The sequence below is a fragment of the Mobula birostris genome, chromosome 7 (assembly GCF_030028105.1).
Source record: "Mobula birostris isolate sMobBir1 chromosome 7, sMobBir1.hap1, whole genome shotgun sequence".
NCBI lineage: Eukaryota > Metazoa > Chordata > Chondrichthyes > Myliobatiformes > Myliobatidae > Mobula > Mobula birostris.
The window spans coordinates 70643003-70663450 of NC_092376.1; the positions used below are offsets into that span (position 1 = coordinate 70643003).

The 20448-nt window shown below is 40.4% G+C and overlaps 1 protein-coding gene across 6 annotated transcripts in view; it reads left to right on the forward strand.

The window, feature by feature from the left end:
- The window catches only part of fat3a (FAT atypical cadherin 3a), a 728759-nt gene that overhangs the window by 509894 nt on the left and 198417 nt on the right, over positions 1-20448 (forward strand). Inside the window, exon 6 of one of the 6 annotated variants that reach the window (XM_072263373.1) lies at positions 4680-4748. The exons of the other annotated variants lie outside the window; for them this stretch is intronic. Within the exon in view, the coding sequence (XP_072119474.1) occupies positions 4680-4697 (18 nt within the window). The 3' untranslated portion in view covers positions 4698-4748. Of the gene's footprint in view, positions 1-4679; positions 4749-20448 lie in introns of those variants that run through there. 6 annotated transcript variants of the gene reach the window in all.

The following is a 20448-nucleotide window of genomic DNA, read 5'->3' on the forward strand; positions in this document are numbered from 1 at the left end:
GAAATTACTAGACTTCCCCATAGCCCTCTATTTTACTAAGCTCCATGTGCCTATCTAAAAATCTCTTAAAAGACCCTATCGCATCTGCCTCCACCACTGTTGCCGGTAGCCCATTCCAGGTACTCACCACTTTCTGAGTAGAAAACTTACTGCTGACATCACCTCTGTAGCTACTCCCAGCACCTTCAACCTATGTCCTCTTGTGGTAACCATTTCAGCCCTGGGAAAAAGCCTCTGACTATCCACACACAATGCATCTCATCATCTTATATACCTCTATCAGGTCATCTGTCACCCTCCGTCGCTCCAAGGAGAAAAGGCCGAATTCACTTAATCTGTTTTCATAAGGTATGCTCCCCAATCCAGGCAACATCCTTGTAAATCTCCTCTGCAGCCTTTCTATGGCTTCTACATCCTTCCTGTAGTGAGGCAACCAGAACTGAGCACAGTACACCAAGTGGGGTCTGAGCAGGGTCCTATATAGCTGCAACATTACCTCTCAGCTCCTAAATTCAATTCCACAATTGATGAAGGCCAATACTCTGTATGCCTTCTTAACCACAGCATCAACCTGCACAGCTACTTTGAGCATCCTATGGACTCGGACCCCAAGATCTCTCTGATCCTCCACACTACCAAGAGTCTTACCATTAATACTGTATTCTGCCATCATATTTGACCTACCAAAATGAACCACTTTACACTTATCGGGGTTGAACTCCATATGCCACTTCTCAGCCCAGTTTTGCATCCTATCGATGTCCCACTGTACCTCTGGCAGCCCTCCACACTATCCACAACACCCCCAACCTTTGTGTCGTCAGCAAACTTACTAACCCATCCCTCCACTTCCTCATCCAGGTCATTTATAAACATCACAAAGAGTAAGCGTCCCAGAATAGACCCCTGAGGTACACCACTGGTCATCGACCTCCATGTAGAATATGAGCCATCTACAACCACTCTTTACCTTCTGTGGGCAAGCCAGTTCTGGATCCACAAAGCAATGTCCCCTTAGATCCCATGCCTCCTTACTTTCTCAATAATGCTTGCATGGGATACCTTATCAAATGCCTTGCTGAAATCCATATACTGCTCTTCCTTCATTAATGTGTTTAGTCACATCCTCAAAAAATTCAATCAGGCTCGTAAGGCACAACCTGCCCTTGACAAAGCCATGCTAACTATTCCTAATCATATTATACCTCTCCAAATGTTCATAAATCCTGCATCTCAGGATCTTCATCAACTTACCAACCACTGAAGTAAGACTCACTGGTCTATAATTTCCTGGGCTATCTCTGCTCCTTTTCTTGAATAAAGGAACAACATCTGCAACCCTCCAATCCTCTGTAACCTCTCCTGTTCCCATTGATGATGTAAAGATCATTGCCAGAGGCTCAGCAATCTCCTCCCTCACCTCTCACAGTAGCCTGGGGTACATCTCATCCGGTCCTGGCGACTTAACCAACTTGATGTTTTCTAAAAGCTCCATCACATCTTCTTTCTTAATATCTACATGCTCAAGCTTTTCAGTCTGCTGCAAGTCAGCACTACAATCACCAAGATTCTTTTCCATCGTGAATACTGAAGTAAAGCATTCATTAAGTACCCCTGCTATTTTCTCCGGTTCCATACACACTTTCCCACTGTCACACTTGATAGGTCCTATTCTTTCACGCCTTAACCTGTTGCTCTTCACATACTTGCAGAATGCCTTGGGGTTTTCCTTAATCCTGCTCGCCAAGGCCTTCTCATGGCCCCTTCTGGCTCTTCTAATTTCCTTTTTAAGCTCCTTCCTGTTAGCCTTATAATCTTCTAGATCCCTAATATTACCTAACTCTCTGAACCTTTTGTAAGCTTTTCTTTTCTTCTTGATTAGATTTATTACAGCCTTTGTACACCACAGTTCCTGTACCCTACCACAACTTCCCTGTCTCATTGGAACATACCTATGCAGAACTCTACACAAATATCCGCTGAACATTTGCCACATTTCTTCTGTACTTTTCCCCGAGAACATCTGTTCCCAATTTAAGCTTCCAATTTCCTGCCTGATAACCTCATAATTCCCCTTACCCCAATTAAAGGTTTCCCTAACTTGTCTGTTCCTATCTCTCTCCAATGCTGTTGTAAAGGAAATAGAGTTATGATCACTCTCTCCAAAATGCTCTCCCACTGAGAGATCTGACACCTGACCAGGTTCATTTCCCAATACAAAATCAAGTACAGTCTCTCCTCTTGTAGGCTTATCTACATACTGTGTCAAGAAACCTTCCTGAACACACCTAACAAACTCCACCCCATCTAAACCCCTTGCTCTAGGGAGATGTCAATCAATATTTGGGAAATTAAAATCTCCCATCACAACAACTCTGTTATTATTATACCTTTCCAGGATCTGTTTCCCTATCTGCTCCTGATAACTATTGGGTGGCCTATAAAAAACACCCAATAAAGTTATTGACCCCTTCTTGTTCCTAACCTCCACCCACAGAGACTCTGTAGACAGTCCCTCCATGATGTCCAGCTTGTCTGCAGCCGTGACACTCTCTCTGATCAACAGAGCCACGCCCCCACCTCTTTAGTCTCCCCCCCGTCCTTTCTGAAACATCTAAAACCCGGCATTCCTGTCCCTGAGCCATCCAAGTCTCTGTAATGGCCACCACATCATAGTTCCAAGTACTGATCCACGCTCTAAGCTCATTCGCTTCGTTCACAATACTCCTTGCGTTAAAATAGACACATCTCAAACCATCCATCTGAGCGCATCCCTTCTCAATCACTTGTCTATCCTCCCTCCACACTGTCTCCAAGCTTTCTCTATTTGTGAGCCAACTGTCTCTTCCCCAGTCTCGTCAGTTCGGTTCCCACCCCCCAACAATTCTAGTTTAAACTCTCCCCATAGCCTTTGCAAACCTCCCCGCTAGGATATTGGTCCCCCTGGGATTCAAAAGCAACCCATCCTTTTTCTACAGGTCACACCTGCCCCAAAAGAGGTTCCAATGATGCAGAAATCTGAATCCCTTTCCCTGCTCCAATCCCTCAGCCACGCATTTATCCTCCACCTCATTCTATTCCTATACTCACTGTCGCGTTGCACAGGCAATAATCCTGAGATGACTACCTTTGCGGTCCTGCTTCTCAACTTCCTTCCTAACTCCATGTGGTCTTTTTTCAGGACCTCTTCCGTTTTCCTACCTATGTCATTGGTATCAATATGTACCACGACCTCTGGCTGTTCTCCCTCCCACTGTGGGATATCTTAGATGCGATCTGAAACATCCTGTATTCTGGCACCTGGGAGGCAAACTACCATCCAAGTTTCTTTCCTGCGTCCACAGAATCGCCTGTTTGACCCCCTAACTATAGTGTCTCCTATCACTACTGCCTTCCTCTTGCTTTCCCAGAGGCAAGGCCACTGTTACTTCCCCCAGGTAGGCTGTCACCCCCAACAGTACTCCCTAGTAGCTGACTTTTCCCCTTCCCTCTCCTGACTTGTCTGTCTCCCATTGCCCTGGTGTGACCACATGCCTATAACTTTTTTTTATCACCTCTTTGCTCTCCCTGACCAGGCGAAGGTCATCAAGCTGCATCTCCAGTTCCCTAATGCAGTCCCTTAGGAGCTGCAGTTCGACATACTGGGTACAGATATGGCCGTCCAGGAGGCTGTGAGACTCCAGGACCTCCCACATCTGACACTGAGCACAGCAAGCCGGCCTCACACATACAGTACTTCCTTTCCGCAATTAACACAGGTAGACCTACCTCGCCTTGTTACCGCCTAAGCCTGTTGAGCCAAAGCCCTTTCATTCTGCCACCTCTCACTCCGCTGCCCACTGGATATGGCGGTCTTCTTTTTAAACTGCACAGTCGTGCCTCTCTTTTACCCCGAGTAGTAAAACTGTCTTCACTCTGGAAATCCTTAGCCAGTCACCCGCTGCCTTGTTGCTCTGAATTGGTGCATTGTAATTGTAAAACAGATGACTGGATGGATAGGAAAAGGCATCCTTTTATATAATGGCTCCCAGAATCTTACTGCATCACAGAGCTCTAATTGTTGTGAGGAAAGCTGTTCACAATGAGATTGCTATTATTGTAGTATAGGAAAGCACAGCCTAGTGAAATCCTACAAGATCAACAAAACAACTAACTAAGTAATTTTAGTGCTGATGGCAGAGGGACGATTGTGTGGCACAAATGCTCTTAAGGATTCTGTTCTTCAAGATGTGCCATGGGATCTTTTATATCCACCTAAAGGAAGAATAAACCATAATAAAGTTTTTGTTTAAAATTTCCTCTGAAAGATTACTCTGTTAGCAGTACACAGTATCATAAACCCTCAGTGGTGTCTAAGTACCTCACTTATTATCATATTTCAATCCAGTGGATCGCCATCCAGAACCAAGGAAATGAATAAATCCTAAAAGGATGAAAAGCTGAGCTTAATAAAGTCAGGTTATAATTCTGTATCATAGCACTACATTTACACTTGACAAATCCTATGTGACGTTTGACAAGCCCAGCATAAATATTATTTGTAGAGTGGAGGCATCCAGTGCTGAATTCTCACTTAATCAATACAAGTATTTCAGCAGTAGAAATAAAATTAACAAGCATCTTATCATTAAACCTCAGTTGTTCTCTGATCAAAATGTTTTCATTTTTTTCTTTATTAGGATACTGCCCTTAGATAACAGTGGTAAAGCGTATGGATTTTGACAGTATTGAACTGTCCAATAAACAGCAAAGCTGCTATTAAATATGTGGGGCCTATGCTCACATTGTATGATTGTTGAATGATCTCTGTAATGGTTAAGTGATTTGTACTTTCACTGCTGTCTTAAATATTGGAGAAAGCTTCACCTTTGCATACCTGTCGACCGTACCTTTTTAACAAAACCATGTCAGCAACTCTGTAAATATAAAATTTGTATTGTATTTCTAAACTGTATAAATGAAGTTTCAGTTTGGCATATATTTCAGTTCACCGAGAAGATCTTTATGTAATAGGCTTTGCTATTTTGTCATCAAAGAAGTATTGTATTTCAATAAATTATGTGACAATCTTCTACTTAAAGTATAATACTCATAAGTGAGAGCATTTTTACTAATGGATGTAAAAACGAATCTAATATGGTCATCATGTTTCTACATGTTCCTATTCATGCAATGTAAATATGCTGTAAGTAATGAAACATTACAGATGTACTGTACATCCAGTGTTCGTAGACCCCTATCTCAGTAACCCTTAATGCCCATATGTTGAAAACAAATTTATAACTTTGTTTGTAACTTTATTTTAAAGTTTCTGAGCTGCAAACAGTTTAGTGTGTTGTGAACTGCAGTAACTTTCCATAATAGGTGAAATTGGCTTCCAATACCACTGCAATAAAATGTATCTTGATTGGAGAACAGCTGAAATTTAGTAAAAAGATGCTTCCATCTGGAGTGAAAAGCCTCATCCTGAGAGCAGATGCAGCAGAGATGGAGGAATTGAGGGAAGGCGATGGCGTTTTTACAAGTAGCAGGGTGGGAAGAGGTATAGTCCAGGTAGTTATGAGAGCAGCAGAGAGTTTATAATAGACATCAGTAGGTAGGCTGTCTCCATAGATAGAGGAAGAGAGATTGAGAAAGGGGAATGGTGGTAAATTTGAGGGCAGGGTGGAAGTTGGAGGTAAAGTTGATGAAGTTGATAAGTTCCGCAGGCAGGTTTGTGGATCTTAGGTAGGATGTAGAAATAGGGGGTGTGGGGTAAGGGAACAATGAGGTTGGTGGCAGTGGATGGAAGATCCCCAGAGTTAATAAGATCAGTGATGGTGTGGGAGTCAATGGCCTGGTGTTCCTTGGTGGGGACCTGTTCAAGGGGTAAGTAAGAGGAGGTGTCTGACAGTTGTTGCAGCAACTCAGCAAGGTAGCGGTCAGCCTAACAGTACCCCCTTTATCTGTGGGTTTGTTGGTGAGGTGGGGATTATTGTGGAGAGAGTGGGTAGCAGTGTGTTCAGAAGGAGTGAGGAGTGGAGAAGTCGAGACAGTTGTTGTCCTAGCAGCAGTTAGCAATGAAAAGATCCAGGGCAGGCTGAAGACCAGAGCAGGTGTCCAGGAAGAGGAGGAAGGTTGAAGACGGGAGAAGGGGACATCGGTGTGGGCTGGAGGTGTTACTAGCAATCTGAACAGATTGTGGTTTTCTGGTTAGAAAGTTGAGTATTTAGATGGTGGTGTGAGTCCTGAGGCTTCTGTACCGCCTACCTGATGGTATCAGTGAGAAAAGAGCATGACCAGGGTGGGGGTCTCTGATGATGGATGCTGCTTTCCTGCGACAGCATTTTGTGTAGATGCGCTCCATGGTGGGGAAAGCTTTACCCGTAATGCACTGAGCTACATTCACTACTTTATGTGGGATTTTCCATTAAAGGGCATTGGTGTTCCCATATGAGGCTGTGAAGCAGCTAGTCAATATACTCTCCACTACACATCTATAGAGATTTGTCAGAGCTTTAGGTGTGATGCTGAATCTTCACAAACTCCTAAGGAAATAGAGTCACTGTTGTGCTTTCTTTTTGATTGTACTTACATGCTGCGCCCATGACAGGTCCTCTGAAATGATAAAACTGAGGAATTTGAAGTTGCTGATCCTCTCTACCTCTAATCCTCTGATGAGGATTAGCTCATGGAGCTCTGGATTCCTTCTCCTGAAGTCAATAATCAGCTCCTTGGTCTTTCTGACAGTGCGTGAGAGGTTGTTGTTATGGTACCACTCAGTCAGATTTTCAGTCTTCCCTCCTGTATACTGAATCATCACCACCTTTGATTCGGCCAGTGACAGTGGTGTCATCAGCAAACTTGAATATGGCATTGGAAGTGTGGTTAGCCACACAGTCATAAGTGTAAAGCGAGTAGAGCAAGGTGTAAGCACACAGCCTTGCGCTGCACCTGTGATGATAGAGATTGTGGAGGAGATGATGTTGCCAGTCCGAACTGACTGGAGTCTGCAAGTGAGGCAATTAAGGATCCTGTTGCACCAGAAGGTATTGAGGCCGAGGTCTTGGAGCTTATTGATTAGTTTTGTGGGGATGATGGTAATGAAGGCTGAGCTGTAATTGATAAAGAAAATGCATTAAAATCATATTGGCATAGAAACTAAGCATATATATCATAACATGGCTAACCATATGGCTCTGTGCAAAGACCAAATTCTGGTTGGATGGTTGCTTTGACAAAAATCCCAATGCAGTGCAAGCATGCTCCCAAGCTTTCAGTTACTTGCCATTTTAGTTCTCTGACTCAGGTGTACCGCTGACATCTTTAACCTGAACTCCTAGGGCATTCTCATGAAGCTCTATTGAAGCTAGAGGGACGAGTCCGATTTTTCATTTAGCCACTTGGCAATTTTCAGGACTGGACACTGGTCAGATTACTGTCACGTTCCCATGTTTACTGACTGGGTTTGTAATAGGTTTGCTGTTAACCCTTTCATCTTTTGTTTTCATTACAGCTTCCTTAGTTCTGTTCCATCATGCCTTTTGCTATTGAATCACTCTCATCTGCCACCACATCAGAAACTCACTTGTTATTCTTCCCTTCATAACTGTTCATAACTCCAACAACTTCCATTTCTGGGTATTCCTAATCTGTTAACTAATTCCAGAAGCTGTTTTAAACTCTCAGCTGTCATGGTGCAAGATGGGTGGTCTACAGATTAGAGAGCATCGAGTCAAAGGAGAGGTATTTCATGAGGTATGTTAATGTGCTTCATTAAGCTATGTTTTAAAAAAACCTTTCCAGTCACATGGAAATCTAAAATGAAAGCAAAAAAATGCTGGAAACACTCAATAAGTCATGTAGTATCTCTGAAAAGAGAGATAGAGTTGATGTTTCGGGCTGGAGATTCCCAATCAGAACTTTACAGTTACATGTTAACCTAGTGCTAATTTCACATTTGCTTGTAGTGCCATTTGTAACACACACATACAATTGAGAAACTTTTTGCAGAAAAAAAAGTTAAGAACGTAAACGATTGCATGAAGGAATGAAAGAAATAGACACAGTTTAGAAAACTCATAATATCTGTAGAAATGCCTGAGAGTGATTGTTGTATAATTTAAATGCTAATGCTTTTTGGCAAATTTTACTTCCTGGAATGTGGAAATACACTTTAAATGTTCAATCATTAGAAACCAATAAAGAACAATTTTTCTCAACTTGTCATTCAAATTTGGATTTAAAGATGAATATGTGCTAGGGTGTCAACATTAACTCTGAAGTTCAGCTGCTTTTAAAAGTGTTTAGACCATGAATGTAGATTCTGAAGAACAGCTTAAATTGGCATACTGGTATCCTAAAGAAAGAATGAGAGAAATTTGTGAATTGTCAGCATGGTGACAATAGATGGTTAGAAAATACAGTGAAGGACAAGAAGGTGGATGGTTGGAATTGATCTTTTCAAAGCTATGATTGAACATGTGGGACCTTTCTTTCTTCCTAAAATTCTTGGCTGACAATTATCTTGAAGCTGCCACTGTAACTTTACCTGAAGGACATCATAAACACAGACTTTTCCTATTAAGTACAAATAATTCCTGGCCCTTATGTTCGTTAACATTTGGATAGCATTAGAGTCATAACGTTCAAAAGCGTTTTGACTTATGCAGCACATGGATCCTTGATTTTCACACTCGCAGACCCCAGTCAGTTCTGATTGGCAACAACGTCTCCTCCACGACCTCCATCAACACAGGTGCACCACCAGGCTGTGTGCTTAGCCCCCACTCTACTCACTTTACAGTTATGACTGTGTGGCTAAGCACAGCTCCAATGCTATATACAAGTTTGCTGATGACACCACTATCGAAGGCTGAATCAAAGGTGTCAATGAATTAGCATATAGAAGGGAAATTGAAAATCTGGCTGACTGGTACCATAACAACCACCTCTCACTCAGTGTCAGCAAGACCTAGGACTTTCTCTGTTGACTTCAAGAGGAGGAAACCAGAGGTCCATCAGCCAGTCCTCATCAGAGGATCGGAGGTGGACTTTAAATTCCTTGGTGTCAATATTTTGGAGATTCTGTTCTGTACCCAGTATGTAAGTGCAATTATGAAGAAAGCACAGAAGTGCCTCTACTTCCTTAGGAATTTGCAAAGGCTCCACATGACATTGAAAATTTTGACAAACTTCTATAGATATCTAAGTGGAGAGCATACTGACTCACAGCCTGGTATGGAAAGATTCAATGCCCAGTCCATTACAGGTAAAGCCTTCCTCACCAATGAGCACATCTACACAAAGCAGGAAAGCAGCAACTGTCATCAGGGACCCCTATCACCCAGGTCATGCTATCTGCTTACTGCACACATCAGGAAGAAGGTACAGGAGCCCAAGGACTCACACCACCAGGTTCAGGAACAGTGATTACCTCTCAACTATCAGGCTCTTGAAGCAAAGGTGATAACTTCACTCAGCTTCATTTGCCCATCATTGAAATGTTTCCATCTCCTATGGACTCACTTTTGAGAACTCTTCATCTCAGGTTCTTGATATTTATTGACTTATTTATTATTATTATCTCTTTCTTTTAGTATTTGCACAGTTTCTTGTCTTTTACACACTGGTCAGATGCCCAAGTTGGTGCGGTCTTTCATTGATTCTATTATAGTTATTATTCAATAGTGGATTTATTGAGTATGCTCGCAAGAAAGTGAATCTCAGGGTAGTGTATGGTGACATATATGTACTTTAATAATAAATTTACTTTGAAATTAATAAATTGAATTTTTACTAGCTATGGTTTTATTTACAAATTTTCAAATAGATGAATGATTCATTAGAAGACCCCCAATCAATTAAAACAAATGTATGCTGCATTTCTATTTTAGTGCCACTGTAGCAATTGATGTGCAAGTAGTGATAGCAGCCTTTGCAGAATCTGGCTCTGCCACTGTTATTACTGGGCTATTTATTTATTCAGGATTCTGAATTTACAGCTGGTGCTGGATTTGATACAGAAGAAATCAGAGCAGGAGTAGGCCATCTGGCCCATTGAGCCTGCTTTGCTATTCAATAAGGTCATGGCTATGGAGTTAGTCTGTCTTCCCTACTCACATTGTCAAGGAACTCCATTCAGAAAGACAAGAATTTGTAGAAAAATTCACAACTATTTTGTTGAGATGAAGAGAATGTCCTTTCAATGCAGGTTACCTTTATTTTCAAGCACAGTAGCAGAGGTTGAATAATGCAAATTGCACTTAAGTTTTAATCTTTTATAAATACAAACTCTTATGAACCAGCTTCCAGGAAATTAGTTTGTGCAGTACATAAGTGTCATTGTGGGTTCTCTGTTATCTGGCTTTCATTATATGACAGTATTTTTTTATTGAAAGGCTATTGCAAGAGCTCAGATGGCCCATTTAAATAATTCTGTTATCACTCCCTGTTCAGAAATCTTTTGACTAATGCGGTAGATTCAATCCCTTCCCTAATGGCCATGCTTTACTCTGGATTATATGATGCAACTGTAAAGCACTTTATCACTCAGTAGCATCTCAAGACTTTTCACAGAATTAATTAAATATTTGGTTTGATCTCCCAGTGAGCGTAGAATCGAATGAATACTCTACAAGGGCAAAATCGATTTTTTTTAATACCAGAATATTTATTTCTGCCCCAGTTTGTTATGCTGAAACTTAAAAGTATACAGTCATGCCAAAGAAAAAAAACATTTTATATCTGAGAATCCAGGAATCCAAAGCCATAACATTGGCGTCACTTCAGCTATTGTTCTGCTGCTTTACTGATGCTGATTGGCTCTCAAGTTGTTGAATGTAAATGTTTTTGAAGCAACTTGTATTGTGTTGCAAGCTGTTAAATCCAGTTCAGCTGTTGCTCATAGTAGGTAGGTCATGTTGTCAATAATACTGTAGCACTAATTTCAGAACATGTGCTGTCATATTGAACTACTACCATCCAGTTAAATGCCATATGTTAAGTGTTCTTGGGGAAATAAGCACTTAGCAAAACTTTGCATCGACCAATAATAGGCCAGCTGACTGGAAGCAATATTAATGGTCAGAAATGTGATGATTGCTATTGCAGAAGTGTTAAATATCCCTAAAGTCTTCTAACAGTGATAAAGACAAGGCCAGGAATCTATCCTTGACCACAAGCTTTTAGCTTATTTCTTCCAGAAACAATGATGGCTACTCTTCGGAGCCATCTACATGATAAGGCAATGTGAGGAGGTCCCAGTAAGGCAATGTGGCAAAGGAGGAGGAAGGAGATAAGAGTGATTGTCTCAACCAAGGACTGTCAGTGAGCAGTTCCTGAAGAGCAGCCGTATAAATGAAAGTTTAAAAAAAAAGACATATGCTGGAGATCTGATGTAAAACAGAAATCTTATTCACATCACAAATATGGAGGGTGTTTAAGGATCACGTGCATGGGGTTATGGATAGGTTTGTTCATACTGCTACACAGAAAAGGTGGTAGGGTAAGGCACCATGGTTGAGAAAAGAGTCAGAGCACTTGGTCAAGAGGGAAAAGGAAGCATACGTAAGGTTTAGGAAGCAGAAATCAGGCAGTGCTCTTGAGAATTATAGGGTGGCGAGAAAGGAGCTAAAGAATCAATTAAGGAGAGCAAGAAAGGGACAGGAGAAGGCCTTGCTGAGTAAGGGATTAAGCAAAATCCCAAGGAGTTCTGAAGAAAAGAAGATAACTAGAATGAGGGTTAGACCACTTAGGGATTAAGGGGGGAATATGTGCCAGAAAGAGGAGGAGGTTGGGTAGGTCCTTAAGGAATACTTTGCTTCAATATTCATTGAGTGGGCCTTTGACCATCGTGAAGTCAATGTAGGTTAATATGCTAGAAGTAATGTTGAAGCTTCTGAAAAACATTATGTTAGAAACGTTTCTGGGGGCTGATGGAATTTAGTCCAAGTTACTACTGGGTAAGGGAAGACTTTCTGGGGTGTTAACAATAATCTCTGTGTTCTCCCTGGTCATGGGAGCGGTACTGGGGAATTAAAGGATGGCAATTGTTCCATTTTTGAAGAAAGTGAGTAGGGATGGTCCTGGGAATTATAGACCAGTAAGTACTACATCAGTACTGGGCAAACTATTGGAGAGGATTCTTAGGGGCAGGATTTCTGAGCATTTAGAGACAGCATATGGTCATATTAATGGTAATCAATATGGCTTTGTGAGTGTAAAGTTGTGCCTCACAAGTCTAATTGGGTGTTTTAAGGAGGTGACAAAACAAATTGAAAAAGGTAGAGCAGTCAATGTGATGTATATCGATTTTAGTAAAGCGTTTGATTAAGGTTCCCCATCATAGGCTCATCTAGAAAGTCGTGAGACATGGGATCTATAGAAATTTGGCTTGTGAATTCAGAATTAGCTTTCCTACAGGTTGGTAGTGGATAGAGTGTATTCTGCCTGGAGGCGGGTGAGTTTTATATATGACTTGAATAAGGAAGTGGAGTGGTGGGTCAGTAAGTTTGCACATGAAATGAAGTTTGGAGGTGTTGTGGATGGTGTCGTGTCACAGGTTATAGCAGGATATAGACAGGATGCAGAGCTGGACTGAGAAATGGCAGCTGGAGTTCAATCCAGAAAAGTATGAATTGATAGACTTTGGAAGACTGAGCTTGAAGACAAGGTTAGTGGCAGGATTCACAGCACGTAAAAGAACACGGGGATATTGGGGTCGAGATCTGTAGATCCCTCAAAGTTGGCTTGTAAGTTAATACCATGGTTAAGAAGGCACATTGTTTGCTGGGCCTCATTAGTAAGGGATGGAGTTCTCAGATCCATGAGGTAATGTTGCAGTTTTATAAAACTCTGGTTACACATTGGACTATTGTATTCAGTTTTGGTCACCTCATTACAGAAGGGATGTTGGAGTTTTAGAGAGGATGCACTGGAGACTTATCGAGATGCTGCACAGATTAGAAAACACGTCTAATGAGGAAAGATTGAAGAAGCGAGAGCATTTCTCTTGGGAACAACAGACAATGAGAAGTAACCTGATAGATGTGTATAAGATTATGAGAAGCATCAACAGGGTGGAGAACCAGCATATTTTCCCAGGGTTTCAGTGGCTAATATCAGAAGACGCCCATTTAAGGTGAGTAGAGAAAAGTTTAGGGACTATATCAGAAGTAGTTCTTCGTACACAGAGAATGGAGGGCGCCTGGAACACACTGCCAGGGGTGGTGGGAGTAGAGGCTGTTACAATTACGAATTTTAAAAGACTCTTAGATAGACACATGGATGTAAGAAAAATAGAGGGTTATGGGCTGTGTAAGAGGGAAGGGTTAGATTAATTGTGGAGTAGGTTTATCTAGGTCAGCACAACAGAACTCCTGTGCCGTTCTGTTCTATGGTCTAAAAAATTATTCTGAAAAAACAGCAGGTCAAGCAGCATCTACGGAAAATGAAACAGAATTTTTGGTCAGGGAACCTTCAGCAGAACTGGGAAGGAGAGATAAAAATGGTGATTTTAAGTGCAGAGAAAATGATGGTAGAAATGGGTAGGACAAAGAAACTGTTTATGATGGAGCATGGACCAGCATTCTCCTCCTCCTCCCACACTCCCATGGTTCCCATTCTCACCTTTACTTACCAGTGTCTGTCACTGGCAGCCTCTTGTGTTCCTGCTTATCTTGTTTATCTTATTACAGTTTTCTCCAATTTTCACACTCCCCTCTGACCTCCTTGTTCCATCTGTTTTCTATTTATATTCTTTCTCTCTCACTCTTTGCCTCCATTTATCATTCACCTACCACTTCATCTCAGCTCCACCCCTCCCCTATCTGGTGCCACCTCTCTGTCATCTTACTCCCCCCTCCTCAGGTCACCAGTCACCTGGGCTCCTGTCTCACCACCTCACCTCTCAGTCCTATTACAGAATTTCATCCAAAAGCATCAACAATTACTTTCTTTCCCACCACATGTTCTCCATCTGTGTTTCTACTTTTAGGGAGCAATAGACATACACCCCAAGATCCCTCCATCCACCAATACTCTAAGTGGTCTGGCCATTTGCTTTCCTTTTGCATTTGCTCTCCCAAAGCTCATTACCTCATATTTCCCCATGTTAAACCCTGCTTTCCATTTTCCTGCCCAAATTTCGAGCTGATCTATATCCTGCTGATGGAGGTAAAATTAGAGTTGAAATCAATCATTGTGTGTCCACACATGAACCAGGACTTAATGCAGAACTGGGTGGATCTACTGAGAGAATCTTGGAGGACATAGATGGAAATCATTCAGATCTCTAGAGCAATATTTTCAGTTTGTTACCGGAGCTACACGCAATTCCTATCTGGACATGTATATGGCCCTTGTGGCTAAAGGGATCAGGGGGTATGGAGGGAAGGCTGGTACAGTGTTCTGAGTTGGATGATCAGCCATGATCATACTGAATGGCGGTGCAGGCTTGAAGGGCCAAATGGCCTACTCCTGCACCTATTTTCTATGTTTCTATGCTTCATTGGGAGAAGGAGTTATTTATTTAGGATAAGCTGCACATAAACTGCAGAACAATACTCTGGCAAACTGCATTATTAAGTCTATTATAGAAATTTAAACAAATAAGCAGTGAACGAAGAAGAGCAAAGTTGCAAGTTTATTGGGTAACTTTAAGGCCATTGTGAAAAGTAGAAATTTGGTTATTTATAAATGGTATTATAGGCATGAACAAAAATATAATAGCAGTACACTAGAAAATAAAATCAATTCAAAGAAAAAGACCAAACTGTTAAAGTTAAACACGCTGTTCTAAGTGCACAAAGAATTTATAACAAAGTACATGAAATAATGGTACCAATACAGACCAAATGTGTAGCCTATAACTGTGACAGAGTTGTGTCTGAATAGTGATCAAAACTAGCTATTTAGGATGATATTTAGAAAGGGAAAAGTCGGGGAGTTGGTGCTAGGATAGCTGTGATATTAAAGGATGATTTGATAGCAAAAAGCATCGATGTGAGCAGAGATGAGAGATAGCAAGAACAAAAAACTCTACTGTGATTTACTCCCTCCTTTAAAAGGAAGCATTTTAATTTTTATAAAGACTGGGAAGATCAAAATTATAAAAATTCTTTGAAGGGAGAGATCACAAAGCACTGGAGGAATACTACCAGTACCATGTCAGTTAAATTTGTCCAGTCACTGACAGGATTAAAAAAAACACGTCAGAGTCCTTGCTCAGGACAACATCCTTTACGCATTTTCTTACAATTGTCGGCTCTGATTGACAGGAGTACCTCCCACAACAGACACACTGCAAACATTTTGAAATACTTTTTCAAGAAAGTCAAAGATTCATGAGGATTAGCCAAGTAAGGATGTTAAGGAAAGCATTAGGGAAAAGAAGACTATTAGAATGTTACCAAGAAAAAAATCTGAGAATGAGAATCAGGTGTATTATCACTGGAATGCGTAGAAAAATTTGTTAACTTAGCAGCAGCAATTCAATACAATACATAATATAGAAGAAAAATAATAATAAATTAATAAATCAATTACAGTATATGTATATTGAGTAGATTAAAAATTGTGCAAAAACAGAAATAATATATATTTAAAAAGTGAGGCTGTGTTCACGGGTTCAATGTCCATTTTGGAAAGTTATAGGAAGAAACAATGATAAGCCAAAACATTGATTCATATGGAGAAAAATGATGATGAAATTAAATTAGTAGAAACAGTGTGAATACAATTTACAAAGAAATTAAGGAAAACAAAGACTGACAGATCTCCTTGATGTAATAGCTTTTATTCTAGCATTGAAAACGAAGCTCCAGAGGTAACTTTTGATCTTCTGAAGTTTCCTCAATTCTGGAATGGTCCCAATAGATTGTAAGGCAATAAATATAACCCTGCTATTTAAGAAATGAGAAGGAGATAAAATACAAAACTATAGACCAGTTATCCTGCTAACAGGTGCAGGAATCCATCATTGGAGGAAATGGTACAAAATACTTTAAAATAATGCGATTTATCAGAGTCCTCTTGGTTTTATGAATGGAAAATCATGTTTAAGACGCTTAATAGTTTTTGAGAATGAGATGAGCAGGACCAATAAGGAAACTGCCTACGGATGCTCAGTGAATGTTTGAAACTCAGGTGTAATGAGTGTAAATCTTCCTCTTCTTGTGGCCACTGCTATGGTTATTGCTGCCCCATTTACAGTAGCAGCCCATTTGTTTGAAAGAACATATTTTCTCTACACTTCAGATCTTGTCAAGTGCCTACATATCATTCTGAATTCTACCAGTATATTTCAAGACATCTGGTATATTAATAAAAAGGCAGTTGATTGAATTCATACAGTATTACCCGTCTATGTTTATCCTTTTATTGCAATTGTTGTACACTTTCTCACAAGTATCTGCTGGAGCAACATTGGCCTTCATTGCACATTTATTTTAATCTGAATATTTATTACATATATATCTTTAATAGTTCTATGCTCATTAGGGTATGGTATCAGTTCTGAAGAGTACTCTATTTCCTATTTTTATACTAAAGGAAACTACATTCTGCCCAGCAAATGGCCTGACTTTGTAGTAAGAGTATCATTTTGACTATCGGCAATCAGTGTTATTGTGATAAATAAGGCAACAATTATAGGACACAATGAAGAATGAAGAACCAAAAGTGAGACAAACTCTTCCCATGAAAGTTATGGGGAAGCTGGATGTGTGGCTGGAAGTTGCTTGCTGGGAGTGAGAAGAGGACTGAAGAGCATTGATGTGAAGGGGCAGGAGAGTTGATTTGAGTTGGGTCAATGATCAACAGGAGAACTCCAGTGTGGTTTAGGTAGGTGGGGAGAAATTGTGGGGCTAGTCGAAGAGACAGATCAGTTAGGACTTTAAGGGCATCAACAAGAAAGAGATAGTAACCGGTATGATAACTAATCATGAACACTTGAAGGCAGCTATACTGACCTTGGCATTGGCCTTGGTACAGTCAAGTACTTCAAGTAATAGGCTTTCAATTCAACCTTCTATTAGCTGTTTATCCTCGGCCAGTCACTGACATCATCTGTGTGGTACAATTTCATACAAATTACGTAAAAATGAGCGTTATTCATCTTTTTATGCTGGTGTACAAACCCTGTGGATTCATACATATCTGCATCAGAAACAGAAAGCAAGCACCTGCAAGCAACTCCCTGTTCACAAAGAAATATCTAATCATGTTTAGTACTCTGACCTATTGGCTTACGAAATGGTACAGAGGAGGGTCACCAGGTTAATTCTGGAAATAAAGGGTTAGCCTGTGAGAAGAGATTGAGTTGCCTAGGAATCATTGGCATTCAGAAGAATGAGAGGGGATCTTACAAAAGCATATAAACTGATGAAAGGGATAGACAAAATAGACAGCGTTAAGTTAGTTCCATCGGTAAATGAGACTGGGTTTGGGGAAATAGGTCTGGGATGAAGATGAGGAGAAACTGCTTAGAGTAGTGAAACTGTCCTGTGAAGCAGTAGATGCAGCCTTATTAAATATATTTAGATAGGTTTTGCATAGCATGGAATTAGGGATTTTGGGGAAAGGAGGTAGATGGAGTTGAGTCCAAGGACAGATCAGCCATGATCTTCATAAATGGCAGAGTAGGCTCAATGTGTCAGACGGCCTACTGCTGTTCCTATGTCCTATGTTTTTATGTAAATACAGTAAAAGAAACTCAACAAGACTACAGATGCTGGGAATTGGGAAAAAAACATTAAGTACTGGAAACACACAGCAGACCAGGTATCATCTCTGAAAAGAAAAGTAGTTAACAATTCAGGTCTGAGGCCCTGCTTCTGAAAAGCTACGGGATGGTGGATGGATAATGTGTTTAAAGTGGTGATGATGTCACTAAGCTGTTTCAACTGCCCCTCCAAACATAATGAAGTTTAAAAGTTTTTCACATGCTCTTCTTGCAGCAAAGTAGGATCAATAGGCCCTTAACTTTTCATATAAACCAACCAACCACAGTAAGTTTATTCTTTTTCAACTTGTACAGTATGGGCTTCTAATTTTAAAAATGAACTCTTAATAGTATCTATAGTATTTATTTTGTGGCTACTATTTAAACTATGGAAGAACAACATATTTTCCTAGAATGGAGAAATTGCAAATGGTCAACTTCATTCACAGCAGCAGTGAGCAATGACATTCATCATAGCTTCATAAATTGAAAGGAAAAGCAAATTGTGCAGAAGAACTGAAAAGTCTGCAGAGAAATATAGGTAAGTTAAGTGAGTGGGCAAAGGTCTGGCAGATGGAGTACAATGTTGTTAACTGGGAGGTCATCCACTTTGGATGGAAACATGAAAGAGCAGATTATTATTTAAATGGTAAAAGATTGCAGCATGCTGCTGTGCAGAGGGACTCAGAGGTGCTTGTGGATGAATTACAAAGGGTTAGTTTGCAGGTGCAGCAGTCTATCAAGAAGGCAAATGGAATGTTGGCCTTCATTGCTAGAGAGATTGAATTTAAAAGCAGCAAGGTTATGCTGCAACTGTGCAGGGTACTGGTGAGACTGCACCTGGAGTACTGCATGCAGTTCTGGTCTCCTTACTTGAGGAAGGATGTACTGGCTTTGGAGGTGGTGCAGAGGAGGTTCACCAGGTTGATTCTGGAGACGAGGGGGTTAGACTATGAGTAGAGAATGAGTCGCCTGGGAATGTACTCGCTGGAATTTAGAAGAATAAGAGGAGAACTTATAGAAGCACATAATATTATGAAAGATAGAGGCAGGAAAGTTGCTTCCTCTGGTAGGTGAGACTAGAACTAGGGGACATCACCTCAAAATTCCAGGGAGTAGATTTAGGATGGAGATGAGGAGGAACTGCTTTTCAGAGTGGTGAATCTGTGGAACTCTCTGCCCAATGAAGCAGTGGAGGCTGCCTCAGTAAATAAATTTAAGGCAAGGTTGGATAGATTTTTGCATTGTAGGGGAATTAATGATTATGGAGAAAAGGCAGGTAGGTGGAGATGAGTCCATGGCCAGATCAGCGGTGATCTTAGTGAATGGCGGAGCAGGCTCAACAGGCCAGATGGCCGACTCCTGCCCCTATTTCTTATGTTCTTGTGTTTCTTCACCTGCCTGCATTGTTAATTGTAACATGAGAGTGCCACTGTAGGTGGAAATTAATATCCATATTGCACTAACAATAGAAAATCAACATATTGCTTTAACCAAAGAGCATTTGAGAGTTAACTTAAGTCCAATTTTGTGCACTGTTAATGGCATCTCTTCTTATAAACCACAGACTGATTGAGCCTTACAGTAATTTTAATGATTCTAGGACATCAATGGTGACATGTTTAGTAGAAGTCATATAACTCAAAGAAGAATGAAGTTAATAAACATTCTAATGATGAAACAAATGAAACACAAATGTGTTGGTCATCTTTTAAATTCAGTTCCTAAAGATGGAGTCATCTGCTGAAGATTTATCTATTTATGGCCTTCTATGATATTAAAAGAAATACACTGGACTAGTAGGTAGGTCTAACAGTCTGTTTTGGAGTTGGCAAAACGTATTAAATGGAAAGAGAACCAGCATATTAAAGTGAATGATAATCTGTCCAAATTCAGTTGTAGGTCGTTATGTTGTTCCTGAGTGATCCAGATTTCAGCTTAACACAGCAAAAGGCTTTAACAATTGGAGCAGTGGTTTCAATTTGAATTTGTTCTGTTACCATGGAGGTTGTGTGAATGTTAGTAGATGGTTTTTATTACAGTGTTTCATAATGTTACTCAGATCAATGCTAAGGGTTGTTATGGTAGTTCTTTTTTACTTTTCTGAACAGAAGCTCAAGCTTTTGAACTCAAGTTCAAAATTCAAGTTTGAGTTTTTCAGTGCAAGAGTTGTCAGTAGTTATTATACAACCATAATGGCCCCTGACTTGAATGACTCGCTTGGCTATCTCAGTGGATTGTGATGAATGATTAAGGGTCTGGAATCAGATGGGTAGAGGTAACATATTTTCTCCCCTGAAGGACGTAAGTGAAGTCGATGCTTCTTAATAGAAACCTGGTGGTTTTACTATCACCATTTCTAATAGTAACTTTTTTTTTTCCAGACTTGATTAATTGAATTTGATTTCCCTAGGTACTGTGATGGAGGATTAAAATTTCTACTTCCTCTGAATGTTGGTCCAAGCCTTGGGGTTTGAAATACAGTATTACAAGATGAACACTGGTCATTTAAAAGGGAGTCCCATGGATTTTTTATTTTCTCAGTGGATAAAACTCTGAAATTTTGGGGGCTATGAGGCTAGTTCATTAGAAATATTTAAGAAGGCTACATTTTTGAAAAATTGAGGAATTGAAGGTCACAGGGAAATGAAACAGAATAAGAGTTGAGGTCAGCATAGGTCAGTCATTGTCTCATTGTCTTACAGAGAACACAGTTGACAGTTGGAGCATCTGGTCCAATTGAATTA